At 46.1% G+C, this 26,897-nt stretch overlaps 3 protein-coding genes across 13 annotated transcripts; 2 read left to right on the top strand and 1 right to left on the bottom strand.

The window, feature by feature from the left end:
- Window positions 1-1,214: 1,214 nt before the first annotated feature.
- On the bottom strand, window positions 1,215-13,260 carry lig (ubiquitin-associated protein-like lingerer). Of its 11 annotated transcripts, none has more exons than XM_036814099.3 (15): window positions 13,168-13,260; window positions 10,684-11,089; window positions 10,451-10,628; window positions 8,651-10,065; window positions 8,130-8,554; window positions 7,344-7,451; window positions 7,125-7,229; window positions 6,895-6,995; window positions 5,774-6,297; window positions 4,558-4,692; window positions 4,377-4,502; window positions 4,059-4,310; window positions 3,681-3,836; window positions 2,807-2,839; window positions 1,215-2,374 (listed from the first exon to the last, which is right to left on the bottom strand). In XM_036814099.3, the coding sequence occupies exons 2-15, from the start codon at window positions 11,059-11,061 to the stop codon at window positions 2,276-2,278; spliced, it is 4,035 nt and encodes a 1,344-aa protein (XP_036669994.3). In that variant the 5' UTR covers window positions 11,062-11,089; window positions 13,168-13,260; the 3' UTR covers window positions 1,215-2,275. The 11 variants fall into 11 exon arrangements, with proteins under 11 accessions (XP_036669994.3, XP_036669995.3, XP_016943305.4 ...); XM_036814100.3 differs by having other exon boundaries at window positions 4,065-4,310; XM_017087816.4 differs by having other exon boundaries at window positions 4,059-4,307.
- Window positions 13,261-21,365: 8,105 nt separating this feature from the next.
- On the top strand, window positions 21,366-22,736 carry LOC139352532 (uncharacterized). Its single transcript, XM_070994952.1, has 5 exons — window positions 21,366-21,470; window positions 21,553-21,779; window positions 21,835-21,899; window positions 21,962-22,292; window positions 22,441-22,736. The coding sequence occupies exons 4-5, from the start codon at window positions 21,987-21,989 to the stop codon at window positions 22,525-22,527; spliced, it is 393 nt and encodes a 130-aa protein (XP_070851053.1). The 5' UTR covers window positions 21,366-21,470; window positions 21,553-21,779; window positions 21,835-21,899; window positions 21,962-21,986; the 3' UTR covers window positions 22,528-22,736.
- An 83-nt stretch (window positions 22,737-22,819) lies between these two features.
- LOC108019654 (uncharacterized) lies at window positions 22,820-26,613 on the top strand. Its single transcript, XM_017087539.4, has 3 exons — window positions 22,820-23,220; window positions 23,279-23,444; window positions 25,846-26,613. The coding sequence occupies exons 1-3, from the start codon at window positions 22,951-22,953 to the stop codon at window positions 26,001-26,003; spliced, it is 594 nt and encodes a 197-aa protein (XP_016943028.3). The 5' UTR covers window positions 22,820-22,950; the 3' UTR covers window positions 26,004-26,613.
- Window positions 26,614-26,897: the final 284 nt, after the last annotated feature.

Below are 26,897 nucleotides of genomic sequence, written 5' to 3'. Positions count from 1 at the left end.
GGTAATCAAAATATGTAGTTTTATTTTGGATAAAATCAGTGTTACCTTAGCCCCGTACGCATTCTTCTGCTGTAGATAGTCCAATGCACTCTTAAAGACAGACAGCTTTTTTGACATCGAATTTGTAAGACAAATCTTCAAAAGTTCATATTTTTGATTAACGCTAAAGTATTGTTTAGTTCATAAGCCCGCGCCTGCTTTCCAGTGCAAACTAAAAGTGTATTTGTTTGAAGATATCGCTTTTTCTAATCAATTTTGTTTTCGCTATCATGTTTGGCAATCCACTCTGCTCAACAAATTTACGGATTCATAGAAATCGCGCGGTTTCTTGTTGAAAAAGTTTCAGAATGGTTTTATCATCGCTCCCATTTTTAAATTGTTTCCGATTTAAATGTTGTGCAGCGATCAAAAGAAATAATAATGAAATGGCCCGGTGAATATGGGGGATGAGGCATAATTTCCAGTTCAAGTCCTACATTTTAGCCAGGGTCCGTTTTGCAACATGTGATGGAAAATAACTCCAATTCGTTTTTCCTCGATTCTTTCCTCCATTTTGTCCAATCACTGACAATACTTTACGTCGACCTCAAAATAGATCACGTCCCGGATATATGTAACATCAAAAGCATGGCAGTATCTTCATCGGATGCATCCACCTTTTGATACCGAATCCGCCCCTAAGAGTGCCTGTTCCCATGTTCATTTATTGTACAGAATCCATTTTCGATCACCAGACCCAAAGTTTCGGCTGTGATCCGTCAAAGCAAAAAATTAGTTTTCTTATACGGTCCACTTTGTTTTTCTACTTAACTGATGAGGCGCCCATGTAGCTTCAAAGTGTACCAAAACTCTTTCAAACGGCAAAACGCAGTTAATTTAAGTGTTATAAAATAAACCCCGAATTCCTTTGATCAGATTGCTTTTCCAACTCGACAATTTACAGCTCTGGTTCCATGAGCTCATGGTGTTTTTGATCGGATCAACATCGTAAAAAGTTTGGCACTGAGCTAATAATCGACGTGTTTTGTCAATGGACTCCCCTCTTCGAGTGTTGGGCTTAACATCTTCCAGATCTCTACAGCTGTACAGGATCAGTACAGACTTGTTCTCAAGCACTCGAGGTCGAAGTTTGTTTTACAAGAACAAATATTGTATGTTCATTTTTACTTACTAGACTTTAAAATAATTTTCCCGAAAGAAAAACAAATAAACTCTTAAATTGATTTCAAACGTGTCCTTCATTTCATCAAACATTCCAACCGATTTAAGAAAAACGACACGGTTTTTCCCTTTTTTTGCATTTTGTTTGGATTTAATCGTATCTTCTTTTTTGTATTTAGTTTAAATATTAAGGTTATAATTATACATATAAGTTTAAACCGATTACAATAATTAATTTTTGTTTGTTTTTTTATTTTCTCATTCACGTTATGTTTGTGGTTTTGTTTTCTTTAATATATATAATTGTATTTTTAATTTACTGTTCTGCTTCTTCCAGTTTCTCTTACGCTCTTAAATCTGTTAAATCGTTTTACGCCTTTAATAATTAATAATTGTTACTCTTTATCTTTGTAAATTTATTTGTATGCAATGTGAAAATGGTACTTGGTATATTTATGCGGATGTTGCTGTATGTTTTGTTGTATTTGTTTCATTGTGGGAGTGTGTGGTTGGTCTTAGGAGTCGCCTCCTGCAACCTGAAACACCTTCATGCTGTGTTTTTATGCGAGTGTGGTGTGTGTTTTGTTTAGTGGCTGAGGGGAGGGAGGGAGGCGTGGTCAGGGCGCTGCTGGGCGGCGCCTTTACAGTGCGTTCGTAGTAAAAACGTTTCTTATTAATTAAAGTATGATCGCTTATCTTCGTATATTAGATAATCCTCCTCCGACGCTGGCGAGGATTTCTCGCTCCCCGCCTCGTCGGCGAGTGCTTGTTGTTGTGGTGGCGGCTGTGGTTGCTGCTGTTGCGGTTGCTCCTTGACGAGCATCAGTAACTGGGCGGGAATACCCGGAATTGCCGATGTCGCCGTCACTATTGCTGCTGATGGCGTGGTGGTGGCATCTATGGTCGTTGTTGTGGGGCTGGCTGCTATTGTGGTCACTATCGTGTTGGTGGCGTGTGTGATGGGCAGCGCTCGGGGATTGCTGGCACTGCTCTTGCTGTAAATGTGGTGAATGGGTGTGGTGGTTGTGGTGCTGCTGCTGCTACTGCTGCGAAGGCTATAGAAGTCGCTCGCTCGGGCGATCTGCAGGGGCCGCCAGATCGTGTTCTCCGGAAGCTAGTTCTGTCCGGTCCAGTACGAGGGCGAGTAACCTTGCTTGCCAGCAGACTTTGACTGGCTGGTCGACTGCTGACGCTGTCCGGCACTGTTCGAGTCCTGCAACAGATAAGGGAGGGGATCAGTAAGCATGTCAAACGAAACGTGGATTGATTGATGCTGCCGCTCTCCCAAGCAGAATATTCCGCTTCTTTCGGACTCCACTCGGCCATCCATACACAAATGTGGGTTAACATATAGAGCACACGCAGTTATAAATACACATATTCGCTGATTATATACACGGCAGATTTAAAGTATAGTATAGGCACATGAATGGATATGCTTCAGAAACAGCACAACCCCTTTGGCAAACGATTCCTTCTTTTCGGCGCCGCTTCTGTGGGATTCATGCAACTAGAGACTAGATGATATAAAACAAGATGTGATGAGAAAGATTACGTGGGGGTGAGGCATGCGTGGGTGGGTTAACATGTGCAATTCACCAAGAATTAAGCAACTTTTACACGTGATTACAACAAAGGAACTTACCCGGCGGGATGAGCTATGAATCCTGCCGTCCATCTAATTGTTGTCCCATAAAAAAATCAAAAGAAATTATAAAGAAAAGTCAAACAATAGAACAGTTTCATGCATTTCACAATTCTCGCTCTCTCACTACCGACGAATAAACTATTAAATTCCGAGTTCAGCCAACTTCCCCAGGAGAACTATATTCTCCTACTGGGGCAGATGTTCCGAAACAATATCAAAAAATCAGAAAATGCATGAAATGTAATTTGTTAGTAACGATCACAGGTGAAAAAGAAAAAGGTTTTAATGAAGGACATAAATAAGAATACTTTAGGTGTCTTGCACAAGAGAAGTGCATAAGTGATATGTGATTAATGGTGTACAAAATAGGTTTAGTTAGTGTTCATGTGCTGTTAGATACTTAAACAATGGGTTATGTAAAAAATATACAAATACATGCTGGTCAAAGTTGAACAAAATCAGCTTCAAAGCTGCAAAGAAAAAACCGAAGTTCATGATATGTGCATGTTTTGTAGTTAGATATATGTAAGTGTGGGTGTAAGCGCATTTAAAAGACATAAACCAAAACATAAACGCTGTCAACGAAAGTAAAAAGGTGCAAACTGAAATTTGTGTGTGAGGTAGGACGAGATGAGTTTCCCTAAGCACTTCATCAGTCGGCAAAGAAGGATATACCGCTGACGTCGTCTTGATAGCTGTCGATATTCTGCTCAAAGTTATTACAATGGGGATCGACACTTTGATCCTGACACTGGTCAGGATGGTCGTCTTGCCAGATCTGATATGTTACTTGCGGACCACTCTCATGGATGAGGACATGGCTGTCCTCCCCTTCGCCTACAACAACCTGGAGTGGTAATTCTGAATGTACCTGATGGATGGGTTGGTGGATCATATTGTGGTGTCCGGCCGCTGGCATCGGCAAGTACATGCCGTACGGCTGGGCCGAGGTGCCACCAGCCGTCTGCGTGTTGGGCATGTTAAACGGCGGCGGAGTGCCCGAGTGGAAACTCTGCTTTTCGTACGACTGTAAAGAAAACGTTCAATGACCATTTGTAGACAAGTCGAGAAACTTTGTTTTAACCAGGGCTGTGAATTCTTGTCGTTGTATTGCTTTAGAAAAGACAATCAGATGATTGGCTTAATCCAATGACGTAATTAAGAGCACTCTTTGTTTAAATGTTTTAGTTCTGAATGGGTCTGGAGATCCCCTCTCGTGGTCCACAGCCCTGCTTATAACCATACGTACATTAACCTTGTTTAGCGCCACATGTCCCTTCCCGTACATAGACGAGGTCAGATCGGATCCAGTGCCTGCCTGCGACTGGTTGGACACCGCCTGCGTTTTGCTCTGCTGGTTCACGCTCGACGAGTAGCCGCCCTTGCTGTAATCCTGCGTGGTCTGCGAAAGGGTGTCATAGCTGGTCGAGCCGTAGCCCGCGCTGTACGAAGGCTTCGGGAACTGTTGACCGGAGGCAGTGTTGGCTGCCGGTATTTGCTGCTGTAAAATAAAATTCGACAATATTAGGGGCTATGATACACTTTGATCGAAATTTTTTAAGCTCACTGGATAAATGGCAGGCGTGCCATATTGGAAACTACCGGGCATCACATTGCCGCCATAGAAGTAGGCATAAGGAACATTCAGCATGGGCGCACTTGAGCCCGCCTGTTGCGACATTGTGCTGGAGACCTAAAGAAATTAACACGGTTAACACTGTCCACGATCGTTAAAGTTTCAAACTCACATTGCCAACCGGACTGGAGTTATTGTCAGTGCGGGCAAAGCGACCGTCATTCATTGCCGAATACGTCACCGAGCCGAGGTTGTCACGTCCAGCTCCTAAACTGGCTGGCGGATAGTTCAGATCATAATATCCCTGCTGCAAACGAGAATATTCACATTATGTTGCCATCAACGGAGCAGATCGAGTGTGTTATAATGGCAGTGAAGATGACGGATGCCACTTTGTCAGACTATATGCTTGGAAAAACTCAAAGCGTGTAGCATGGTCTGACAAAGCTGCAGCCGATTACAAACGAAATGAAATATTATGATTTAAAATGCAATAAATTTATACACAAGTCAGAATATGAAAGGTTAAAGGTAAAAAATAAAAAATAAAATGGTTAGGAAATCGAAGAATGTGGGTGAGTCAAGAGCACAGATTCGGGAAAGGGTTTGATAGTTATTAGGTAAGAAATTAGAAATTAAAAAAAATTTATTTTTTTTTCCAAAACTGTTAAAACAATTATTAAATTAAAATTAATTATAACTCTTAATAAAAAGGTACTTATATTTCATTTACGATTTTAAAATTTTGATTATTGAACCAAAGCTTTTGTATTCGATTTTAAATGGTTTTTCATACTTATTTTTCAACAAAAACTAAAATTTTGATAGAATAGAGAAGTAGGATTAGTTGTTGGTTAATTTGGAGTGTAAAGCAGAGCCTGGAGGATAAGCAATACATATGGATAGTTTTTTGATGATGATGATAATGCCAGGAATGTGGGATCTGGATGGAAACGGAAGCGGATGGTTTAACGAAATTAAAGTGCAAGGTGGCGAAAGAAAGTGTCAGCTTATTTACACAATCACACACACACACAAACAGACATGTAGGAGGTGGTTTTAAGGACTTGATCACAGACATCGCGGTAATGTTATTATGTACAATGCACGCTGAGAAACGGTTAAAAGTGGAAGGCCGCAACGTCAACGAGCCCGGATCCGGAACAACGATCTCAATCAGCAGCGGGAGGCGAGCTGGGATGCGCTGAGCAGTTGTCGTATGCGTTTTAATGGAATTAGGACTTGACTAATGCGAAAACGTTGTAGCGAACGTTATGGGAGGATATTGATACGTTTACTGATTGATTAGAGACGGTTCGATTGATTGGTCGGTTGCATTTTGTAGTTGTTGGTTTGGTATTTGCTTTTGCTTTTCTCCATGAACTCACCACATGTGGCACTCTCTGTTGCATCATTTGCAATTCCTCGTAGGAATACACTGGTTGCTGATAGTATGGCAATCCAGTCTGAATATATTGACTAACCATTTGGATGTTGGTGGGCACCAAGCCGCTGCCGCTGCCACCACCACTACCAGCACCACCAGCACCCGATGCGCCGCCCACGCCGCCGGTGCTCGCTCCCGCACCTGGTCCGCCGGCGTTGCCCGCCGCCGTGGCAACACTGCCACCGCTGCCGCTGCTATTGCTGCTGCTGCTGTTCTTGTTGGTCAGCGAGGCCAGCACCGCAGCGGTGGTTCCTGTGGCCGTCTGGGCAACGGCAGCTGCTCCCACCGAGCTGGCGCTGCTGCTGTTGTTGTTCACATTCACACCGACGCTGGCCGCGCTGCCACCGGCCACGCCGACTCCACTACTTACGCCGCTCTGGCTGACGCCTCCGCCCACGCCGGCCACGTTGCCGCTCGCAACGCCCGCCGTCACATTGCTGACCGAGCTGCTGCCGCTCACATTATCTGGAGAGATCGGAGAAATATGAGATTACTTGTTGATACACTATTAGAGGCTTAGAAGAGTGACTACCTAATACCTATGAGAAATCGAAATCTATAGTCTGTCTAAAACATTCGTACTAAGATAATTCAGAGATCTCTGGTACTGATTATGGGATTTTGAGGATAAAGGAAACGAAACATAGCTAACAAAAAAAGTGTTTATTAGGTGACAATAAGAAAACACTTTAAAAAAATTCCAATGGAGAGCTGATAAGAATTCGTTTCTAGAAGTTTGTGATATTTGCTTTTTCTTAGAAAAACTTTTAGATTGGCCAGCATAATACTTCAGAGAATTTAAATTTGCGATCCCCTGATACTGAAACTTATGCCTAGCGACTTTGTGAGTTGCTTTACTCACTCAAGGCTGATTGCGATCAGCAACATAATATTTAAATTCCCAAGCTACGTGCTTAATTCAACAGGAGAACAAATGCTGATCGAAGTTATAAAACATGTACTAGTATTTTGACTCTATATATTTCTATTAATGAATCATTAGGCGTGACAAAGGTGTTTACTCTTTTGTGTCTCATTTATGTTAAATCCACGATTACTTACTGTTTGAAACGACCGCCTGGTTAGCACCTGCCTGTCCGCTCACCGCACCGCCGTTGCCTGTGCTTCCGCTGCTGCTGCTCACGCCGCTGCTGGTGGAGACACTGAAAGGTCAATGAGATCAACGTTTAGTACTACTGGGATGCGCTTTCGCAGTGACATGCACCAGGGGGTTGGGTTAGTCCGAAACTGGGGTGAAGCAGAGCATGCAGAGCGGGTGGCTTCGCACTTACCTGTCGTAGTGCGCGGCGCTGCTGGCCGAGGTCGCATCCTTGAGCTTGGCGCTGGCACTGAAATTTGCGTACTGCGATGACGCGTTGCTCGCACTGCCAGCGAACCTGAACGTGCAAGAAGCCGCAATTAACCACAAATCAAGAAATTGGGGGAGGACAACGGGCAAACCCCAGGGAAATTTGGGTAGTGGGTCCAGAATCGTCGCATTTGGTACTTACCCGCTGCTGTTGGACAGTCCAGTGTTGCCATAAACACTCTGGCTTGACTGGTAAGCACTTTGTGGTGTCGAGTATCCGGATGTGAGGTAGGCAGAGCTCGCATTGCCGCTGTTAAGTGCGGAGTACGATTGCGGGTTGGGTGGTTTTTGGTTTTGTTTGGGGACATGAGCGAACATTAAACGTGTTAAGAGAAAAGAGAAACAGTAAAAAATGAGGATTAGCTTCCTTTCGGATGGTGCAGATTGTTAGCCAGAACTTGCATACAAAAAACATAAATAAACGTAAATGGAATGTTAACTTGGTTAGACGAAGATAGTAACGTCACGGAATTGAGTTTTTAGTTCCTTGTAGTTGTTTAATAAAAGTGCTTTAATATATGCTGACTAATGATTAATTGATTGACATGACTTCAAAACATATTTGTTTGAATGAAGTGTTACAAGCTTGCGCAAGGCCTTCAGAAACAAAATATTTAAAAGTTATATATATAAAAAAATAAATTGTTTTTGTCAAAAAAATTTAAAATTATTACGCCACATTCATTAGAATAAGAAACTTCCAAAGCATGTTTTTGATTCCTTGAAATTAAAATGTTTATAGTTTTATACCCTAAGAAATATATATATATATATATATATAAAGAGAATAAAACCAATGCTATTCTGCAATATGAAATATCCCCTCTTTAAGCACAATTGGGTTGTCTTAAAGCTAAAAATTAAACGCTCTGCAGGGGTAGGCCAAAAACTGAAACAAACCAATAAATTAAGAGGAGACCTAGCATACCTAGTGCTGTTTTGGCTGCTGCTGCCTCCGACCGGAATGTTTTGCGTCGCCGCGCCTCCGCCGCCCGCTACCGCACCTGTACCGCTCTGTGCTCCGGTGCCAGCCTGCTGCTGGTAGGAACTGGGCTGGTACGAGCCGTATCCCTGCTGCTGGTAACTGCTCGCCACCGAGCTCTGCACATTCGCGTAGGTGGAGCTGCTATAGCCGCCGGGCGCCGTCGTCGGGTAGCCGCTGGCCGTCTTGCCCGCTCCACTGCTTTGGTATGCGTTCTGGTAGGCGTTACCACTGCCGGCCGTCTGTCCGTAAGGATCGCTCTTGGCCAGCTGATCGAGCGCCGTGGTGGCATTGACCGCCGAGCTAACGCCCTGTTGCTGCTGCTGCGCCGTCGAGCGGCTCGTATAGCCCGCCGCGCTTAAGGCATCGCTCTGTAAATGCGGAAATGTAATATATAAATAACTTAGCAAAAACAACACGAGTTTATGATTTTTTTTTGTTCTAAGTGTATAGGATTAGGTACTCACGATCTGAGAACTCTGCAGACCAGCCGCAAGCGTCGCCTGCTGTTGCTGCTGCTGCTGGGATTTGCTTTGGTAGTCATCTGGCTGCTGTTGCTGCTGCTGACCGTCAATGCTAAAGCCCGATCCAACCTTTTCAGGCAGTGTCTCGAAGCCATCGTCCGTTCCAAAGTCTAGAGCGCCGAACTGCACGTCCAGGTAGCCAATGTTGTTCAGTGCATTGTCTCCAGGCATTTCGACGGCACTCGCCGGGATCTTCGAGGGGGGTGGCAGCTTGACGCGCGTCCTCCGCACTTGCGGTTGCTGCTGCGACTGCTCGCCAGGGCCAGCTCCTGCTCCCGCTCCTGAGGCAAACACGTTGGCATACGTGTTGGGGTACTGACTCACACCCACGCTAGTACTCGTTTGCGAGTAAGCGGCCACCGGGTTCTGCGTATAACCCGCTGGGGCCGGCTGTACCGCTGCGGAACCTGGGCTGACGCCCTGGCTGGCCAACGAGTTGAAATACTGAGATTGCTCGACCGACAAAGTAGCCGACGGCTTGATGGGCGTCGTCTGCTGCTGCTGCTGGAGTTGCTGCTGCTGTTGGGCCTGGTGCACCAGCGTGGCGGCCGCCGAGGCCGCACTTGAGAATGTGTCGGGTGACGCGGAAACAAAGGATGACGGTGTGCTGCCAGCTCCACCGCCGGCCGCGGCGCTCGCTCCCGTTCCAGCTCCTGACTGCGTACCCTGGGACTGCAGCTGGGGCGGTGGATTGCTGACCGCTGCGCTGTACTGTAGCAGCGGCGTGGTCGCCGACCCGCTCAGCGTTGCCGGAGGCGTGACTGGCACTGGCCCGCTGCTGGAGCTCTCCTCTAGAAGAGACCCTTGCTGCACCAACTGGTGTTCGAGACCGGGTGGCGCCGACAACTCGCTGCCAGCCACCGTAGAGGCACCTGTACCACTCGCTCCAGTACCGCTAACCACGCTAGCAGCTGTTTGCGTTGCCAGGTTGCTGGTGGTGAACACCTTGCTGTCCTTGAGCGAGCCCTCGTACTCCTCGTTATTCCAATCGCCCCAGGCATCGTCATGAGCCTGCTGCTGCTTCTCGGCATTCTGGGCAATGGTATTATCCCACAGCTCCACTTCGTGGTGGTCCTCGTTAGCGTTGCCACTGCGAGGTCCATAACCACCACCAGTGCCTCCGCTGCCGCGATCGCCTCGTGGGCCACCGGTGCGTCCGCCCATACGGCCGCCACCACGGCCGGAGCGCGAGACGAAGCCACCGCCGCGTCCACCTCCTCCGGGTCCACTGCGTCCACCGCCGTTGCGCTGCCCGCGATAGTTGTCGTTAGTACGATCCTCTCCGCGGTCGCCGCCAGAGCGAGGTTCACGAGACTCGCGCTGGTTGCGCTCGTTCTCGCGTGTCTCTCTTCCGCGCCCTTTAAGGTGGAAGAGAAAAATTCTTAATATAGTTAAGGGGAAGGAATATTAAGCTCATTAACTAAAACGACTTTATAGTTTTATAGAGAATGGATTACCTAGCCTCAGTTTTTGCCTATGGCCTAGAAGACACTTCAATAAAATATAATAAATACTAGGTTTTAAAAATAAAAGGTGTAGGAGCTTGAAATAAACTGGATATTTAAAACATCTATTAATGCAGGATAAATAGATATAAGGCCTAGGTAATAAAAACTGTAACAACTTGAACTAAAGGCAAAAAACCTTTCCGAGCCCTTAACTGTAGGATTACAGCAATGATCCACGAAATTTTTTGAAATCTAGTCTTTTAGTAAATGAGCGTTATTTAGAATTAGGTCTTACATCCACGACTGTCGGTGGAGCCGCGGGTGCCACCACGATTTGAGCTCCGGTTCCGTGACTTTTCCCGCTTGTCCGCGTTCGCATTGCCATCGGCCCAGTCGCCATCACCAGCGGCGCCATCGGCCGTGGTATTTGCAGCCTTGTTCTTGCGCTTCTTCTCGTACTTAGCAAAGGCGCCCTGCAACGGATTCGATTAAGTGAATGGAGGGCAGGGGATTAGTTCCGAAGCTTACCTGCGGTAGCTCCTCGATCAAAAAGTTGGCCGCTGCCTCCAGGTCGTAATCGCACTCGTTAAGGGCACAGCAGACCTCCTCCTCGGAACGTTGGGTCATGGTCAACAGGAGGGTGACCTTCTCGTTGATCTGCGGATCCTCTGTGGTGCTATTGGTGATCTGGGCAATGCGCAACTGTTCGGTGGTGGCCTTGGGCTGGGCCTTCTCTGGCTTGTCTGTCTTGCTGGCATCCTGGCCGCCTTTCTTGCCTGCGGCCGCAGCGTGTGAGACTCCATCGTGGCCGGTTCCTCCTCCGCCGGAGTGGCTGGCATTTGACTTTTTCTGGTTGCGGGTGTGGCCGCCGCCTCCTCCGCCGCCTGAACGAGTTTGTGTGCTCATCTCTATGTACACTGTATATACAAATTAGCTGCAAGGCGCAAAAGATGGAAGATACAATATTAAAACTAGGGGATCTACAATCTGACTGATATAATTTTACGTCTGTGCCGACTGATTTGAAATGGGAATTTCGGCCAGAAGTTACACATAAATCACTAGGATAAAATTCTAATATATTAGAAAATCGTTCCACATTTGGTAGAATATTTAAAACCTCAAGGACCTGCATGGGTTATTTAAATACAGTAGTACAAACAAGATATACAGAGAATAAGAGTGTGTAGGGTGGAAGTCGAGATTCTGAAATTGTCGTCAGATCCTGCAGAATAAAACCAGGTCATGTACATATGCTCACATACCTAGAAAAGTACTGGAAATCTGGTTATATCCAGTTTAGGTGAATCGAACGACAACGAAAATCAAAACCAAGACTGAAAAACGTATGCTGCATAGGCTAATCAGAATTTATGTTATACATATGTATATATATATTTTTTTTTAGATATTGTGGCTAATAGAACTTGGAAGCCCGACTTTAAAAAGAACCTTATGATATCTAAATCTTTTCGTTTGGGACTGGGAATATTGGTGATAAAATACCACAGTCCAGACAGATTTTATCTACGGATGTGTGGAATTGCAAAACAAGTGGCCGAAAGAGAGCCGCGAAAGAAAAGCTGGCAAGATGAGAGTTCAATGTACATTTAATAAAAGAGAATGAAAGAACGCGAACAAACACACACTCGCACACCACCGAAACAAAGGAGTGAGCGAGGGAGGGAAGAGCGTACGCACAAACAAAGCGAGTATTCAGAAATAACAAAAATTAATGAAAACGCGGTGTCGAGGGGGGCTGAAAATGTATTGGCAAAACAGGTAACAGGGGCGGACGAGAGAGGGGGATGGCGGGGTACGTGACCGAGACGCATCGAAGCCGAAACGTCAGCCGCTTTTCCAAGGGGGGTGGTTCATGGAAAAGAGAGTGGGAGGGGCGACCCCGATACCAAGTGCATATCTGAATCACACAATTTTTGTTGTCAAAACAGTTTTATCAACTTTTGCCGTGAATAACGCCTTTACATGCATTAATCATACACACACACGCGAGTACTGTCGCACACATTCAAAAGACCGCTGCCGCCTTCACTTTGCCATCAAGTCTCGCATTTCGCACGTCCGCCAAGGTATGGAGATTTGCCCCACGGGAACAGGGAAGTGGGAACTGCAATCCGGGACCCGGAAACTACTTAATATCAATTGCAACGGCAATCGCGGGGACCAACATACACAAAAATTGATTTGTAAACTCCTTGGCCTCGCTTCGGTTTTTCGCTTTCGCTTTTGTGCTCGCTCTTCTGCATCTGCCCTATCGGCGTCTCCCTCGCACCCGCACTAGCGCGGGCGACCAGTGTTGCCAGGTGCGAGTGCAGTTGGCAAGGCTGGTAAATTAACCATCAATTGGAGCACATAACTAAGGCTAAAAATTGACAGATGTGGGTGCTGGAAGGGGCAATCAATATCAATTACAATATTTGCACAAAAACACCTATTCCCGGCAAGATTCGGCTGGCACACATCACTAGGCCCGCTCCGGCACTTGGCAACACTGAATGCGAGGGCATTGAAACCGAATGAAGCGCACAAAGCGGAATGCAAAACCGGACAAAGTGGCGTACACTGCGCCGAAAAACGAAATGTACGCCTCGCAGTTGGCTAATCACATTCATTTCTGGGCATTACCCGAAGGAAAATGCTTTTCCAGCGGCACTTATCGGGGCGAACGGGAAATATTGCTTAAATATTATCAAGTCGGCCCCAGCCATGTGCACATACTTCGACGCCATTTCTGCAACGCCACACTAGCTGACTCTTTCGCTCTTATGTAAACCAAGGGACCCAGTAATTGACGGCGACACCGCCGCTCCAGACAGCGGCAACTATTGAATTTTCAACCAAGTTTTTCGCTGTCAGGGCGCCGAGAATCGGGACGAAAACACGATGCACAGGTGCAGGGACACTTAAACTACACTTTGACACCTCATCAGGCTTTCGGCCACGTCTTTAAACCGGGTAAACAAATTTTCAAAACGGAGCCACACACAATACCTGCAAATGCGCCGAGAAACGCACTTTTAATGTGACCTTGTTGTGAAGTCAATCGATAGACATTTTATCTACGCTTGCAGCCCTGCGTTCGACTTATCTAGCAGGGACTTGAACCATTCGCATTGGCTTTTTCAATCTGAATTTACCTCCGTTCTTATTAGACATTTAATAATTACAATAATACAGAAAGCAGTTTAATTTTGTTATCATAATTAGACAAAACTGTTCAACAACTGTTACGAACTGCTTTTTGTCGGTGGCAGTGCCGCTAGCTCAGTCGTTCCTCAGGGCTGAGTACCCCTAATGCCGCAGCTCGCAACATAAGTATCGATAACTTCGCGGTCTCACCTTACTAATCTATCGGTCATCACTAAGGCAAAAAACGTAAACAAAGCTAAATTTACAATTATTGTCGGGAAAAATGGATTACATTTGGTGGCTATCGGTGACCTAGCCAAGCGCTCCCACCCAACCATGGATGCCCCCAAGATGCTGCAGGGCACCACCCATTCGCAGTCGGCAGGAGCCCCTTCCTCGCGACTACGGCTACGGTTCCATCTCCCCCACTGGGAAAGCTTATTCACACATAGTGGTTTTACAAAGGTTTAATAAATATGGTAAGTACAATCATTTATACACATGCTTCTCTTGACAGATTTATCCTTCCTCAGCCTCTAAGACCGAAACCTGGCCGCCGTCTCGGATATTTACGCGGTCAAAGCAGAGGATTCGTTTTGCTGGGAAAGGGTACAGGCGCCGCGGGAACTATGCTCTACCAGCCATGTATTGGTAGAGCTCGCATGGAAACGCGGGCCTCAAGGGAACATGCGCGATGCGCGCGTGTAGGGTCACCTAATCCTGAGGAGCTCCAAGGGAAAAGAAAGGACAGGCCAAAAAGGTACGTAAATGCACTGTAAGCTATACCATTTAACTAATGCTCGCGACCTTTTTAGATTTTTGGCAAACAACGAGGACAAATAAGGCTCTCGGGTCTAACTCCGGATAAACTCACAAACAGGTAAGTAGATATCAATATATATAATCGATGTACACGCGTATTTAATTTCTGCTAATTTTCAGCCACTGTTGGCCGGGCCGGGAGGCGATGATAGCCCGGGCGGAAGGCTTCTCGCCGGAGGCCAGCAGTGATCCGGATCTCCACACAGGAAAAAGGCGCTCTCCGGTGAGTTATGCAATGACAGTCCGAGATTCGGCTGCCAGACAAATGGCTATTCTTCTCAGAGCCGCAATGCGACCGCTGGAAGTTCCCGAGAGGAGGATGACGCGGTACTCCGGAACGGACTCACCGGGAAATGTGGACGTCGTCGTCGACTGGGAAAGGCCCTTCTTGCTGGTCGCTGATACGGGTCGAACGGACACCGTTTGCTGTGCCGCCAATTCGGGCTGGCAGGTATGTCGAAGTCGCGCAGATGTCAGCAGATCTCCAATTAAATTCTTCCGGGGCCCTTTGTATTGGGACCCCGGTTGCCTTTATAAATGATAAATATTAAATCCCGAACTACTATAGAACTTTCACATAACTCACTTTTTAATTTAAGGCACAAAGAAAATTTTTACTAGCACTCCTAGCTGCATCTGCCTTGATTGCTGGACAGTATGGCCGCGACTATCACGCTATCTGCTGATCATCGCCCCCCGCCATATTACATGCCCTCTCTCATCATTGGGTCATTGGATACATGGGCCATTTGAAGTAATCCCAGAGCGAACCGGGATTAATCTTCAAATGGCCAGATCGCCCGCCAGACTCATCCCGCTGCTGCAGCTATCGCCCTATCGACCTAAACTATCGATAACGTCGCTCCCACTCGACTCCAATTGCAACATCAACCAAAAATTTCGAGGGGCGCTGCCCGGAGTTTCAGCAGAACGATGAAATAATTGGTAGCTTTGGAGATACGATGGGATTCAACACGGCACTGATACCATCCTGCAGTTCGATCGGCGCCTAACGCGGGGCCCACGCATGACGGGAAGTATTGCAGATGTGATCGCGATGCTCGTATACTTTGTTTTGTCCTTCTTTCAGGTCACAACCGGATGTCTTTGGCGTGATACACTCCCAGACTGCGGCCTTGGAGATCTTCCAGCAGGTATGCATTGCTGCCGACGGATTTGACCACCCTGGCTTTAAGGAACTTGCGAGCAAACTTGGCGTTAAAAGATTTGCTGAAATCACTCAGCACGAAGTTGCGGCGGAAGACTTCTTGGCCTGGCTTGGCGAGCAGAGTACGGGCTCGCTTATCGTAGCGCTGCCGGCTCGTCTGGTATGCACCCTCCAGGTGCTTCTGCACCTTGGCGTGGATAACCCGAAGTTTGTCCTTGGTCTGCATTCCGGCCATTTCATGGTCGACCAGAGACCTGAGTCGTCTGGCTAGTTTGTAGCTGGACCCGTTGAGGAACATATGATGGCCGAATACAGTGAAGAACGGCGCTTCCCCTGTGGCTGAGTGGACAGTGTTTCGGATGGCCACCTCAATCTCCGGCAAATGTGCGTCCCATTCCCGGTGATCTTCGTCCAAGAAGCTGCGAATTGCGGCCAAGACGTTTCGGTTTACCCTCTCCGCGGCATTGCTCTGTGGTGAGTATACGGGAGTCCTCATGTGCTGTACACCGAAACCATCGATCATCTCCTCAAACGCCTTGGATACGAACTGTTTGCCGTTGTCCGAATGTATTGTCTCAGGCACCCCGAACTTGTAAAATACCTCGTTTACCAGGAAATTTACAACGTTCGACGCCGTCGCCTCCTTCATCGCCTTTAAGAAGATGTACTTCGAGAAGTGGTCCACCACGATAAATATCCAGGCGTGTCCACTCTTGGACCTCGGATACTTGCCCAGGAAGTCGATGTACAGTTTCTGGAATGGCCTCTCCGTCTCTACCCTTCTTCCGATTCCGACCTGCATCCGGAAGTTTGGCGCTTTGGATTCCTTGCACACCTCGCAACTCCGGACGTATTCCCGCACCTGGATGGTCATCCCTGGCCAATAGAACTGGCGTCGCAGGATCTCTAAGGTCTTCGTCATCCCACCATGGCCAGCCTTGGGATCCGAATGAGCACGGTCTAGCAAGCTGTGCGTCAGGCTTTGCGGGATCCACAGCTTCCATTCGGATCCTTCCAATTCCTCGTCCATTTTGGGGTTACTCATGCGCTTGAAGATGAGTCCGCCATCCACCTTGAGGTCCGGTAAGTGCTCCCTGTTGGACTCCACGTCTTGCACTAATTCCTTATAGTCCTCCGCAGCAAATTCGGTCGTCTCGAATCCCAATAACTCCGTTGGATCTATCCGGACTTCCTCGATGATGCGGGATAGGGTGTCGGCGACTACGTTCTCGCTGCCTTTGCGATGTTCGATGCTAAAATCGTAGCCCTGCAGCTGGAGAGACCACCTCGCGAGTCGTCCGGAAAGATCCTTCATTGTCATCAACCACTTAAGGCTGGCGTGATCGGTAATGCATGTGAAGGGCATCCCTTCCACATACGGTCTGAACTTACGAATAGCTAGGATGGCCGCCAGACATTCCTTTTCCGTGACCGAGTAGTTAACCTGGTGTTTGTTCATCTTGGCCGAGAAGAACGCGATGGGCTGCTCGTCTCCGTCCTGGTTCCGCTGAAACAATACCGCGCCGACGCCAACGTGGGATGCGTCGCACTGGATGAAGAAATGCTTCTTGAAATCCGCATGAACCAGGACCGGCGCGCTCGTCAAGGCCAACTTCAGGTCATCCACTGCCTGGGTGGCGCTGGGACTTAGGGAAAACTTCGTGTTTCCAGCCTTCTTCAAGGACTCGGAGAGTGGTGCGGCTAGCGTAGCGAAGTTCTTGACGAACCGTCGATACCATCCCGCTGTGCCGAGGAAGGCGCGTACTTCCTTCATGGATTTCGGGTAAGGCATCTTCTGGATTGCCGTAACACGTCCAGGATCCATCTGCAGCCGTCCACCTCCGACTATAAACCCTAGGTAAGTCAAAGATTTGAAGCAAAACTTCGACTTCTTTAACCCTATGGTCAATCCGGCTGATTTCAGACTGTGGGCTACCCGACGCAAGTATTTCAGGTGCGTCTGAAAGTCTGGAGCCAGGATTAGCAGGTCGTCCAAGTAGACGAAGACGTTGGATCTGAGCTCCGCTGGTATCACCCGATCCATGAGTCGCACCAAGCGTTGTGCCGCGTTGCACAGTCCGAACGGCATCATTCGGAACTGGTACAACGGCCTGCCTGGAACCGTGAACGCAGTGTACTCCTTGCTCTTCTCATCCAGTTCGATCTGCCAAAACGCAAACTTCAGGTCAACGCTGGAGATGTAATGCGTCTGGTCTATTCTGGAGAGGATTCCTTCTATACTGGGCAGAGGGTATGCATCTTTGATAGTCAAGGCGTTCAACTTTCGGGCATCCAGGCAGAACCGGTCTTTCCCTGGCTTCGACACCACTGTTGTGCGATTGCTCCACGGGCTTTTGCTCTCCTCGATGACACCCAGCTCCAACATCTTGTCGATTTCGTCTTCGACCACCTTCTGCTTCGCCGGAGACATCGGATACGGACGATCCTTAAAGACCCGAGCTCCTTCCATCAGCTCGATGGAATGCCTCTCCATGTTGGTGACTCCGAGGCCGTCCCTCTCAAAGGTAAGGAACTCCTCCTTGACTTTGCCTAACTCCAGCTTTTCCTCCGCAGAAAGGCTCCAGGATTCGGGTTCCTCCCTTACCTCGTCCTCATCTTCCTGGTCGGCATAGTGCTCCATCTGGCTGGCATGGATTTCCTCCGCTGCCTTGACGCCTCTCGTCGCCGGCTTCCCCACGACGGCTGGAGCTAGTCCGAAGGCTCGCCAGAAGTCGACTCCGAAGTACGCCGTTTGTTCCAGGTATGGGCACAGGTAGAACGTGACCGGCTTACTTACGCCTTTGTACCTCACAGGCAGCTCCAAGCGTCCGATGATGGATCGATCTTCGCCAGAAGCCGTACGGACTACTGAAAAATACGGTTGGACGGTAACTCCCAGCGCTTCCACGAGCTCTCGACAGCCTTTGCCCAGCACACTTACGCTGGCGCCTGTATCCAACAAGCCGGTGAGCTGCTTGCCCAAGGTCTCCACGTCAGCGAAGGGTCGAGGATCAGCGGAATCAATGCGCTTAACGGCCGCCACCACCTCTCGTCGTCTGGATCTCCTCATCCTGAAGCGCTCCCTTGCCTTCTGGACTCTCCGTGAGACCAGGCGCATGCCGCTCAGCTGATGCTCCGCAAAGATCCGGTTCCGTGCCTCCATATAACGGCGAAGCCTCTCATCCTCCGGTAGGTATCTTAATAAATACTTATTACTATTAGATGGACTATGTACTTTCTTTTCTTCTTCTTCTTCTCTCTTCGGAACTACTTCGCGGGATTCCAACCTGGGCGAGTCCCTCCCGCTTTCGGACTGCCCAGCCGACCGTTTTCCGCGCAATCGGGACATTTCGGAGAAATAACGCCCGGCTTGCCGCACCGGAAACAAAATCTCCTCCACTCCGTGGCTTCGCAATCTTGGAATCCGTGCTCCGCAGCCCCGCAATTCCAGCAACCTGGCCTAAATGGATTTCGGACTCGCCCACGTAGCTCGTCCACTTCCAGGTTTCGCGGCTCGTCGACTTCGTCCTGTACGTGCGCCTCGCTGACCCGTAACTTGCTCTGCTGCAAGTAAGCAGCACGCCCTCGACGACCGAAGCTCCTTTCTACTTCGACGCACTCCTCCCGAAGTTCGTCCACCGTGAGTACGTCCATCGCGTAAACGTATCTAGCGATGCCATCCCTCAAGCCCTTTTTCACAACTTTCACCAACTGACGCTCTGGCATTGGTTTTTTTAGACGTGAGGCGAGTTGCTGCATCGAGTGGATGTAGTCATCCGCACTCTCTCCCGGCTGTTGTTCACGTTGTAGGAGCTCGTGCATCCTTTCGTGTTCCGTCTGGTGGCCACGGAACCGATCCATCAGAGCCCTGCGCAGCTGGGCCCAAGTGTCCACTCTGGACTGGCGTACATGTACCCAGTACCACTCCCTCGCTCTGCCCGATAAGAGTACGTGGAAGTTGCGCAGAACTTCACTCCACGGACATTGATGCTGCCGCTGCAGGAACTCCAGACGGAACACGAAGTCGTCCACGGAATGGCCATCGTCCTCGCCGCTGAAAGAGAGGTTCCAGCGGTCCACTCTGATGTAGTGGTTCCCGTTGCCGGCTCCAGCGTTTGCGTACCACCGCGGCTCGTCCCGAAAATCCACCGTCCTTCGGTCCTCGCGCCACGGCCGTGCATGGCGATCACTCCTGCCTGTCGGATGGTACTCGGGTTCCTGGCTCAGGCTGCTGTCGATCCCTGGAGAGTCATTTACCGGCAGTCGAGGTCGCTGCCTGGGTGGTAATTCCGGTGGTCTTCGGTAGCCTCCTCCTGACTCCTGCCGCTGCTGAACTTCCGCTGGACCATTTGCGCCGCCTTCCGGACACGACGGAGTGGGCACCATTGACACTTGGCGACTCGCGCCCTCCTGGAGCGGCTGCGGTTTACTCTCGGCTGGCCTCAGGACGTCGTTCAACAACTTCATCATGTCGATGAATCCGTTCCTGATTTCGTCCCGCAACGCCTGGCTCACTCCTACCTCCTGTGACGCACGATAGGTTTGGGCAGCCTGTGCCAGAGCTGCGTTCATCGCCGACTCCGCCGCTGTATCCTGTCCCAGGCTTAGCTTTTGGGGACTCTTCTGCTCCGGACCCAGAAGTTGATCCTGCGCCTCGACGATCGCCTTAAAATCCAGGACCCTGGGCGACCGATGGTGCTCCAGATCCGCCGGTTGATCCCGAATCCGATCCACCGCACTACCGCCTACCGGCGTTCTGGGTAAACCCCCAGCCAGCGATATCCGCGGCAACCCAGCGGCACCCTCTACGTCCGTGGACCAGACATCGTCCTTGTCGTCGCCAGGAGGACCCATCGACCTGAGCTGGTGACCGTGCTTATCCCTGACGTCCTTACCCTCGGACATGTTTCCCAAGAATTTTGAAATAAATACTTAAGAACTACTAATACGATAATAAATATGATAAATAAATAAATAAATAAGACAACAAATAAATACAATAATAAATAATATAATAAATAAGAAAATAAATACGAAAAGAACTAATAGCAAAAATAAATAACAATAAACAAATCTTCCTCACTTTCCAACTCCTTTCCAAATCTCCTATTTTCTTGTATTATATTTTTCCTCCTCTACTCTTGATTTGGGGAGATGGAACTGACCCTCGCCGGTGGGCTTCCGACCTAACTGTCTTGCGCTTTTTCCCAAAATCCTATTTTCCCGTCTCCGCCTAGCCGTTCGTCAACTGGACTAGCTATCACCCGTGGTGATAGCCGCCAGTTAAGGACATCGGCTGGTTTGGCTCCTGTTGGCTTTTCTTTCCCGCCCTTTTTTTCTATTTTAAATCGAGGTAACCGTGCAGCGCGTAGGGTTGCTACGGGTCACGATTACGCTATTAAGTTCACAACCGACATAAAATTAGAAGTCCAGGACGGGGAGAAAAACCCAGGAACACCACATCCTAACAAAAAAACATTTCAAATAAACAAATAACAAAATACAAGCCTTAAAACTACTCTATCACAGAAATTATCACAGATTCTCTTCAGTGCATCCCGTGACGCAAATCTTGGCTTGCCCCAAGATGCCATCACCGGTTCACTGGTAAACCTGTGACCAGGAGCAAATCGTCGGCAATGTCGACGTGCCTCCCGTTCTACTTCCAACTTCCCTACTCAGCTGACTTCCCCGTCACCACTCCCTAGCAATTGCAATCTATGTTGCAAGACATAGGTCGTGATGGCGGGGGAGTCAGGGTCATAAATGGGCGAGACGTCGTCGCCTCGACAATTTATTTGTTTAAATTGGGCGCCAATATGTTACGAACTGCTTTTTGTCGGTGGCAGTGCCGCTAGCTCAGTCGTTCCTCAGGGCTGAGTACCCCTAATGCCGCAGCTCGCAACATAAGTATCGATAACTTCGCGGTCTCACCTTACTAATCTATCGGTCATCACTAAGGCAAAAAACGTAAACAAAGCTAAATTTACAATTATTGTCGGGAAAAATGGATTACATTTGGTGGCTATCGGTGACCTAGCCAAGCGCTCCCACCCAACCATGGATGCCCCCAAGATGCTGCAGGGCACCACCCATTCGCAGTCGGCAGGAGCCCCTTCCTCGCGACTACGGCTACGGTTCCATCTCCCCCACTGGGAAAGCTTATTCACACATAGTGGTTTTACAAAGGTTTAATAAATATGGTAAGTACAATCATTTATACACATGCTTCTCTTGACAGATTTATCCTTCCTCAGCCTCTAAGACCGAAACCTGGCCGCCGTCTCGGATATTTACGCGGTCAAAGCAGAGGATTCGTTTTGCTGGGAAAGGGTACAGGCGCCGCGGGAACTATGCTCTACCAGCCATGTATTGGTAGAGCTCGCATGGAAACGCGGGCCTCAAGGGAACATGCGCGATGCGCGCGTGTAGGGTCACCTAATCCTGAGGAGCTCCAAGGGAAAAGAAAGGACAGGCCAAAAAGGTACGTAAATGCACTGTAAGCTATACCATTTAACTAATGCTCGCGACCTTTTTAGATTTTTGGCAAACAACGAGGACAAATAAGGCTCTCGGGTCTAACTCCGGATAAACTCACAAACAGGTAAGTAGATATCAATATATATAATCGATGTACACGCGTATTTAATTTCTGCTAATTTTCAGCCACTGTTGGCCGGGCCGGGAGGCGATGATAGCCCGGGCGGAAGGCTTCTCGCCGGAGGCCAGCAGTGATCCGGATCTCCACACAGGAAAAAGGCGCTCTCCGGTGAGTTATGCAATGACAGTCCGAGATTCGGCTGCCAGACAAATGGCTATTCTTCTCAGAGCCGCAATGCGACCGCTGGAAGTTCCCGAGAGGAGGATGACGCGGTACTCCGGAACGGACTCACCGGGAAATGTGGACGTCGTCGTCGACTGGGAAAGGCCCTTCTTGCTGGTCGCTGATACGGGTCGAACGGACACCGTTTGCTGTGCCGCCAATTCGGGCTGGCAGGTATGTCGAAGTCGCGCAGATGTCAGCAGATCTCCAATTAAATTCTTCCGGGGCCCTTTGTATTGGGACCCCGGTTGCCTTTATAAATGATAAATATTAAATCCCGAACTACTATAGAACTTTCACATAACTCACTTTTTAATTTAAGGCACAAAGAAAATTTTTACTAGCACTCCTAGCTGCATCTGCCTTGATTGCTGGACAGTATGGCCGCGACTATCACGCTATCTGCTGATCATCGCCCCCCGCCATATTACATGCCCTCTCTCATCATTGGGTCATTGGATACATGGGCCATTTGAAGTAATCCCAGAGCGAACCGGGATTAATCTTCAAATGGCCAGATCGCCCGCCAGACTCATCCCGCTGCTGCAGCTATCGCCCTATCGACCTAAACTATCGATAACGTCGCTCCCACTCGACTCCAATTGCAACACAACTCCAAGTCCGTGGAAGACTCTACCTTGGGTTCGGAGCTCTGTTTAATCAGCTAGTATATCGATTGGTCATTAAGAAATAGAAGCAATCTGATAGTTTGCACATCCCTATCGTCAACAAAACAAACGTTTTTTGTCTGATAAAATGATAGGTAGTGAAATGTTTTAACAGAGGGCCAAACCAGCCCTTTGGTTACTAACGACAAATATAACTACACGCAATGAGTAAACACATATATTCCGATTTTCTGAGTGAAGAAGATCCCCTATTGTCCGACAACGAGTTCCTCGAGGATGCATTAGCGAGGTTGCAAAAAAAACTCGACAAAATCCTAGACAATCAAAATGAGATCCTGACACTAATATGCCAGATCAATTGCAAGGCACCCACAGCTGAATTATACAACATCAAAGTGGACTATTTTCCGGTGACTGATCCCGAAGAGCTGCCCAATTTGGACGCCAATCTTTCTAAGCCGGGCAACAAATATGTGAGCTTCACACAACTTAGGCCTGCTAGTTTGGTGTTTACCACTCACTTCTTTTTAGGCTAACATTATGCATGGAATTTTAAGACCAGAAGGTCGAAAGGAACCTCTGAAGAACAATTTCTCAAAGATGTTCGAGTGCGATGTTCTCATGGCCTACAATTACGATGGTGTGAGCTCCAAACAATCCTTTAAACAGTACAAACACATTAACAAAACTATTTTTGGTGAGTAATGCTATGCTTTAGAACCCCATATTATTGAACTTGGAACTTGTGATCTATGTTTTGCTATCCCTGCATTTTATTTTGGTCTGAAGGCACTATGTAAATACATTGTACAGCCTGAGTTAAAGAGTCTTAGTAAACTTTAAACTCTTCAACTCTTCTTTCTATATTCATTGTATATTCAGCTAAAACTATATCAGGCATTCACTTATTATCTTTATATTTTATATTTCCTTTATATTTTCCTATCGGTTCTATGGCAGCGGCATATTCACATTTTTGTGTTGTTTAATACTTAAAAATTTGACTTTTACAACCTAGCAAGCTGGTGCAGTACTCTATGACTTTGCTTTACAGGTCGATTTTCTTTCTTGTTGTTTCTCGTTCCGATAAAGTAAGGGAGCCTTGAAAACTAATTTGTTTTACGACAAGTTTATCTGGTCTTTTACTTTTTCGGAAAGATATGTAGATATGTTTCATGGATTTAAGAAATCGGCCCTTAGACAAATTATGTTAAGAAGGCGTGCACAGCATTTCAATATACATTTTTAACGGAATATAGCATAAGAATATATATGTATATAACATATATTTTTAGTGGATCAGCATAAAATAAAGCTATTTAAAGCTGTTTTCGTGCTAAAAAAGCGGGATTTTCCAAAAAAGTCTGAACTAATATTTCCTATATTGAGCTCTATAACATTATATTAATGATTATAGAGTTATATATTAAGTGATACATTAAGCTACATCGATCTCCCTAGCTCCAATTTTCCGAAAATAATTTACTTAACTTAAATTTATACCCAAACTAATCAACTTTCAAATAAGATTTATGTATTATAATAATATATAAATATAACCAATTTGTTGGTATAATAATACATTTTGATCAATGTGCCACTTGTTTCAATCGGTCTGTCGCACCTGATTTTAAATTTGCGGCCACTAGTCTCCTCTTATGATTTTTGGTTTCGGTTCTTCGAGTGCTGGTTAACATTTTTTGTACTGATAAAGTCCCGGTTAAGAAAAGACCTAACTATGGAAGACATAAACGGGATAGAGAATTTTATTTTATTTTTTTTATCTGGTCAACACTTTGGACATAAATGTTAATATACGGATTGATTTTTAAATCCTACCTTGTTTTCTACAAATTTGGAAAACAAGACAGGCAGGCCCATTTTACAAACTCACAAATAACATAGTTAGTTTTGTACCTGATCTCGCATGTTCGGTGAAACCTGGACCTCCTTACACCATTCCTTTAAAACTGTTAGTAGCACACAACAATTTTGTATTGAACTTACAAACTTAATGCGGTTGCGGTAAACTTATTTAGGTTAGTCCGACTATCAGATACTCTTTACTCCGCTACCAATTTTTAAAGGAAAAACGATGTTTTTCTGTTGACAAATTATACCCGTTAATTGTAAAATAAAATGGAATATAATATCACAAACCGAGTTGATCTAGGCCAGGTTCGACCGTCCGTACCATAGGAGCTAAAATGTTGGGAGTAAGTATGCAGATTCTTGAACCCCCATCGCATTTTAACGACCACAAACTCCCATAACTCTAAAAACCTGTCTAGCGCTCACATTTTTGAAGGTTTTGTAATGGTGTAAATTTAAGTTGCTTTTAAATGTTGGTATTCTCATCGCATCGATATTTTAAATGTTATGACTAACTAAGTTAAACAGGCTTTGACATGGTCAAAAGTACCGCTACCGCCCACTATGTCCCGTGGCTTAGATGTTGTCTGTAGTACCGTTACCGTCCGATAGGTGCCTTGGCGCTGGCATGTGTGGTGTGTGCCGCGCTAATAGAAATTATTATTATTATTATTATTATATATTATATATTATATATTATTTATTATTTTATTTGAAATTTGAAACAGAGTAACGGGTATCTGATAGTCGAAGAGCACGACTCTACATTTTCTTCTTTAAAAATGAATTTCATCGGCATATCTTTTAGCTACTGAGACTTTTTGACTTATTTACTTTGTGATTTAGTAACTTTTCAATTAATATTGCGATTGGTTATTATTAGAATTCTATCTATTTAATACTATCTATCTTCTAGTTAGGTATCGATCAAGAAAAACATAATTTCAATTTACGCTGAAACAAAATCTTCAAAACTGTCGCGCCAGACAGTATTTAGCTGTTATGGGCGTTTTTGGGAGTTAGAGTGGGCGTGACACTTCACCGAAACAAACTAGCGCTGCTGAAAGGCCCGTAGAATCTGTGCTTTTTTTTAACTTTCTTGCTTTTATTGTGTCCGACATATATGTACATTTTAGTGTAATACTTGTAGGATTAATTAATTATAAAATTAAATTATAACTATAAACTAACACCTGATAAAATGTATTTGTATCTCTCTTCATTAGGGATTCTAAAAAGAGATGGATATACCGAAACGGAGTACATTGCCGATATCAGAGCTGCCTTTCATGTGTTAAAGGTCCGCTATCATAAAAGAAACCATGATTTAAGGAGGAAGATTAAACGTTCTCAAAAATGCGAACCTGAATCCGATTGGGAATAGCTGATAATATTGTAACAATTTGGATGTATTTTGTTTGCGAAGCTTGAAAGGAATACAAAGCCAAACCAGTTTTTGGTTCTGTTCTTTCCACTGTAATGAGGTTATTTTTGGCTGCGTACCGCCTCAAAACCCCAGACTTTCAAACCGTAACGTTCTGGTCGAACTCCCTTGAAAAAATATGGATTAAAGATTTCACCGCTCAATAAGGTTGAATTACATTATTTAGATATACTGTTGTAAATATATTTTTTCATCACTCCCAGCTCTTTTAGTAAGTAGTTAAGCTTAGTAGTTTATAAGTCACATGTAAATATAATGCCGAGGTAAGGAAATATGTTCCGAGTTTAGAAAAAGACACCTGTAAGACAGTTTTTAAACCGATCTTTTACTTTACATAATTAATATTTGCTTAGAAGCGAGATCAAGTATCCGATATAGCAGTATTAATTATATTTTATTTATTATCGGAAAGAATCTTTGCCTTAGATTATTATTAGGGATAATATTAAGATTGGAAAAACTGATTTAATAATAAACATAAATCTATATTTATTTGGTCTATAATGTCATTAGAAAAAAAATTAAATAAATATTGTCCTGTTGATTAGTACACATGTGAAGTTATTTTCTTGCTATTTTTATACATAGATCGTTTATATTCCGTAACATGTTTTGAAAAGGATGGGTTGATATTTCAAAAACATTTCTGAAAGAAACATTAGCTTTAAAAATAATAAATAAATAAATAATAAAGTAAAAGTAAATCATTTATATTTCATTCTTAACTTTTAGGGTTTTTCATCATCGCTAAGAGAAGTGCAAGATTTTCAAGAAGCATGATGCACTAGATTCGTATTTTGCTAATGGACATTTAATCGCCAGACCCACTGAGAC

Source organism: Drosophila suzukii, chromosome 2R, assembly GCF_043229965.1.
Source record: "Drosophila suzukii chromosome 2R, CBGP_Dsuzu_IsoJpt1.0, whole genome shotgun sequence".
In the NCBI taxonomy this organism is placed as follows: Eukaryota; Metazoa; Arthropoda; class Insecta; order Diptera; family Drosophilidae; genus Drosophila; species Drosophila suzukii.
This window is presented reverse-complemented; position numbering and strand designations above follow the sequence as displayed.

What these genes read in the sequence shown, in the direction of transcription:
- lig (XM_036814098.3), bottom strand. Translation starts at nt 11,061, where the DNA reads ATGAGCACACAAACTCGTTCAGGCGGCGGAGGAGGCGGCGGCCACACC. An exon ending in TGATCGAGGAGCTACCGCAG is followed by an intron (nt 10,629 to 10,683) that starts GTAAGCTTCGGA and finishes AATCCGTTGCAG; the next exon opens with GGCGCCTTTGCTAAGTACGA. An exon ending in TGGCGCTAAACAAGGTTAAT is followed by an intron (nt 3,837 to 4,058) that starts GTACGTATGGTT and finishes TTTTCTTTACAG; the next exon opens with TCGTACGAAAAGCAGAGTTT.
- LOC108019654 (XM_017087539.4), top strand. Translation starts at nt 22,951, where the DNA reads ATGAGTAAACACATATATTCCGATTTTCTGAGTGAAGAAGATCCCCTA. An exon ending in CTAAGCCGGGCAACAAATAT is followed by an intron (nt 23,221 to 23,278) that starts GTGAGCTTCACA and finishes ACTTCTTTTTAG; the next exon opens with GCTAACATTATGCATGGAAT. An exon ending in CATTAACAAAACTATTTTTG is followed by an intron (nt 23,445 to 25,845) that starts GTGAGTAATGCT and finishes TCTCTTCATTAG; the next exon opens with GGATTCTAAAAAGAGATGGA.
- LOC139352532 (XM_070994952.1), top strand. Translation starts at nt 21,987, where the DNA reads ATGATAGCCCGGGCGGAAGGCTTCTCGCCGGAGGCCAGCAGTGATCCG. An exon ending in CCGCCAATTCGGGCTGGCAG is followed by an intron (nt 22,293 to 22,440) that starts GTATGTCGAAGT and finishes TTTTAATTTAAG; the next exon opens with GCACAAAGAAAATTTTTACT.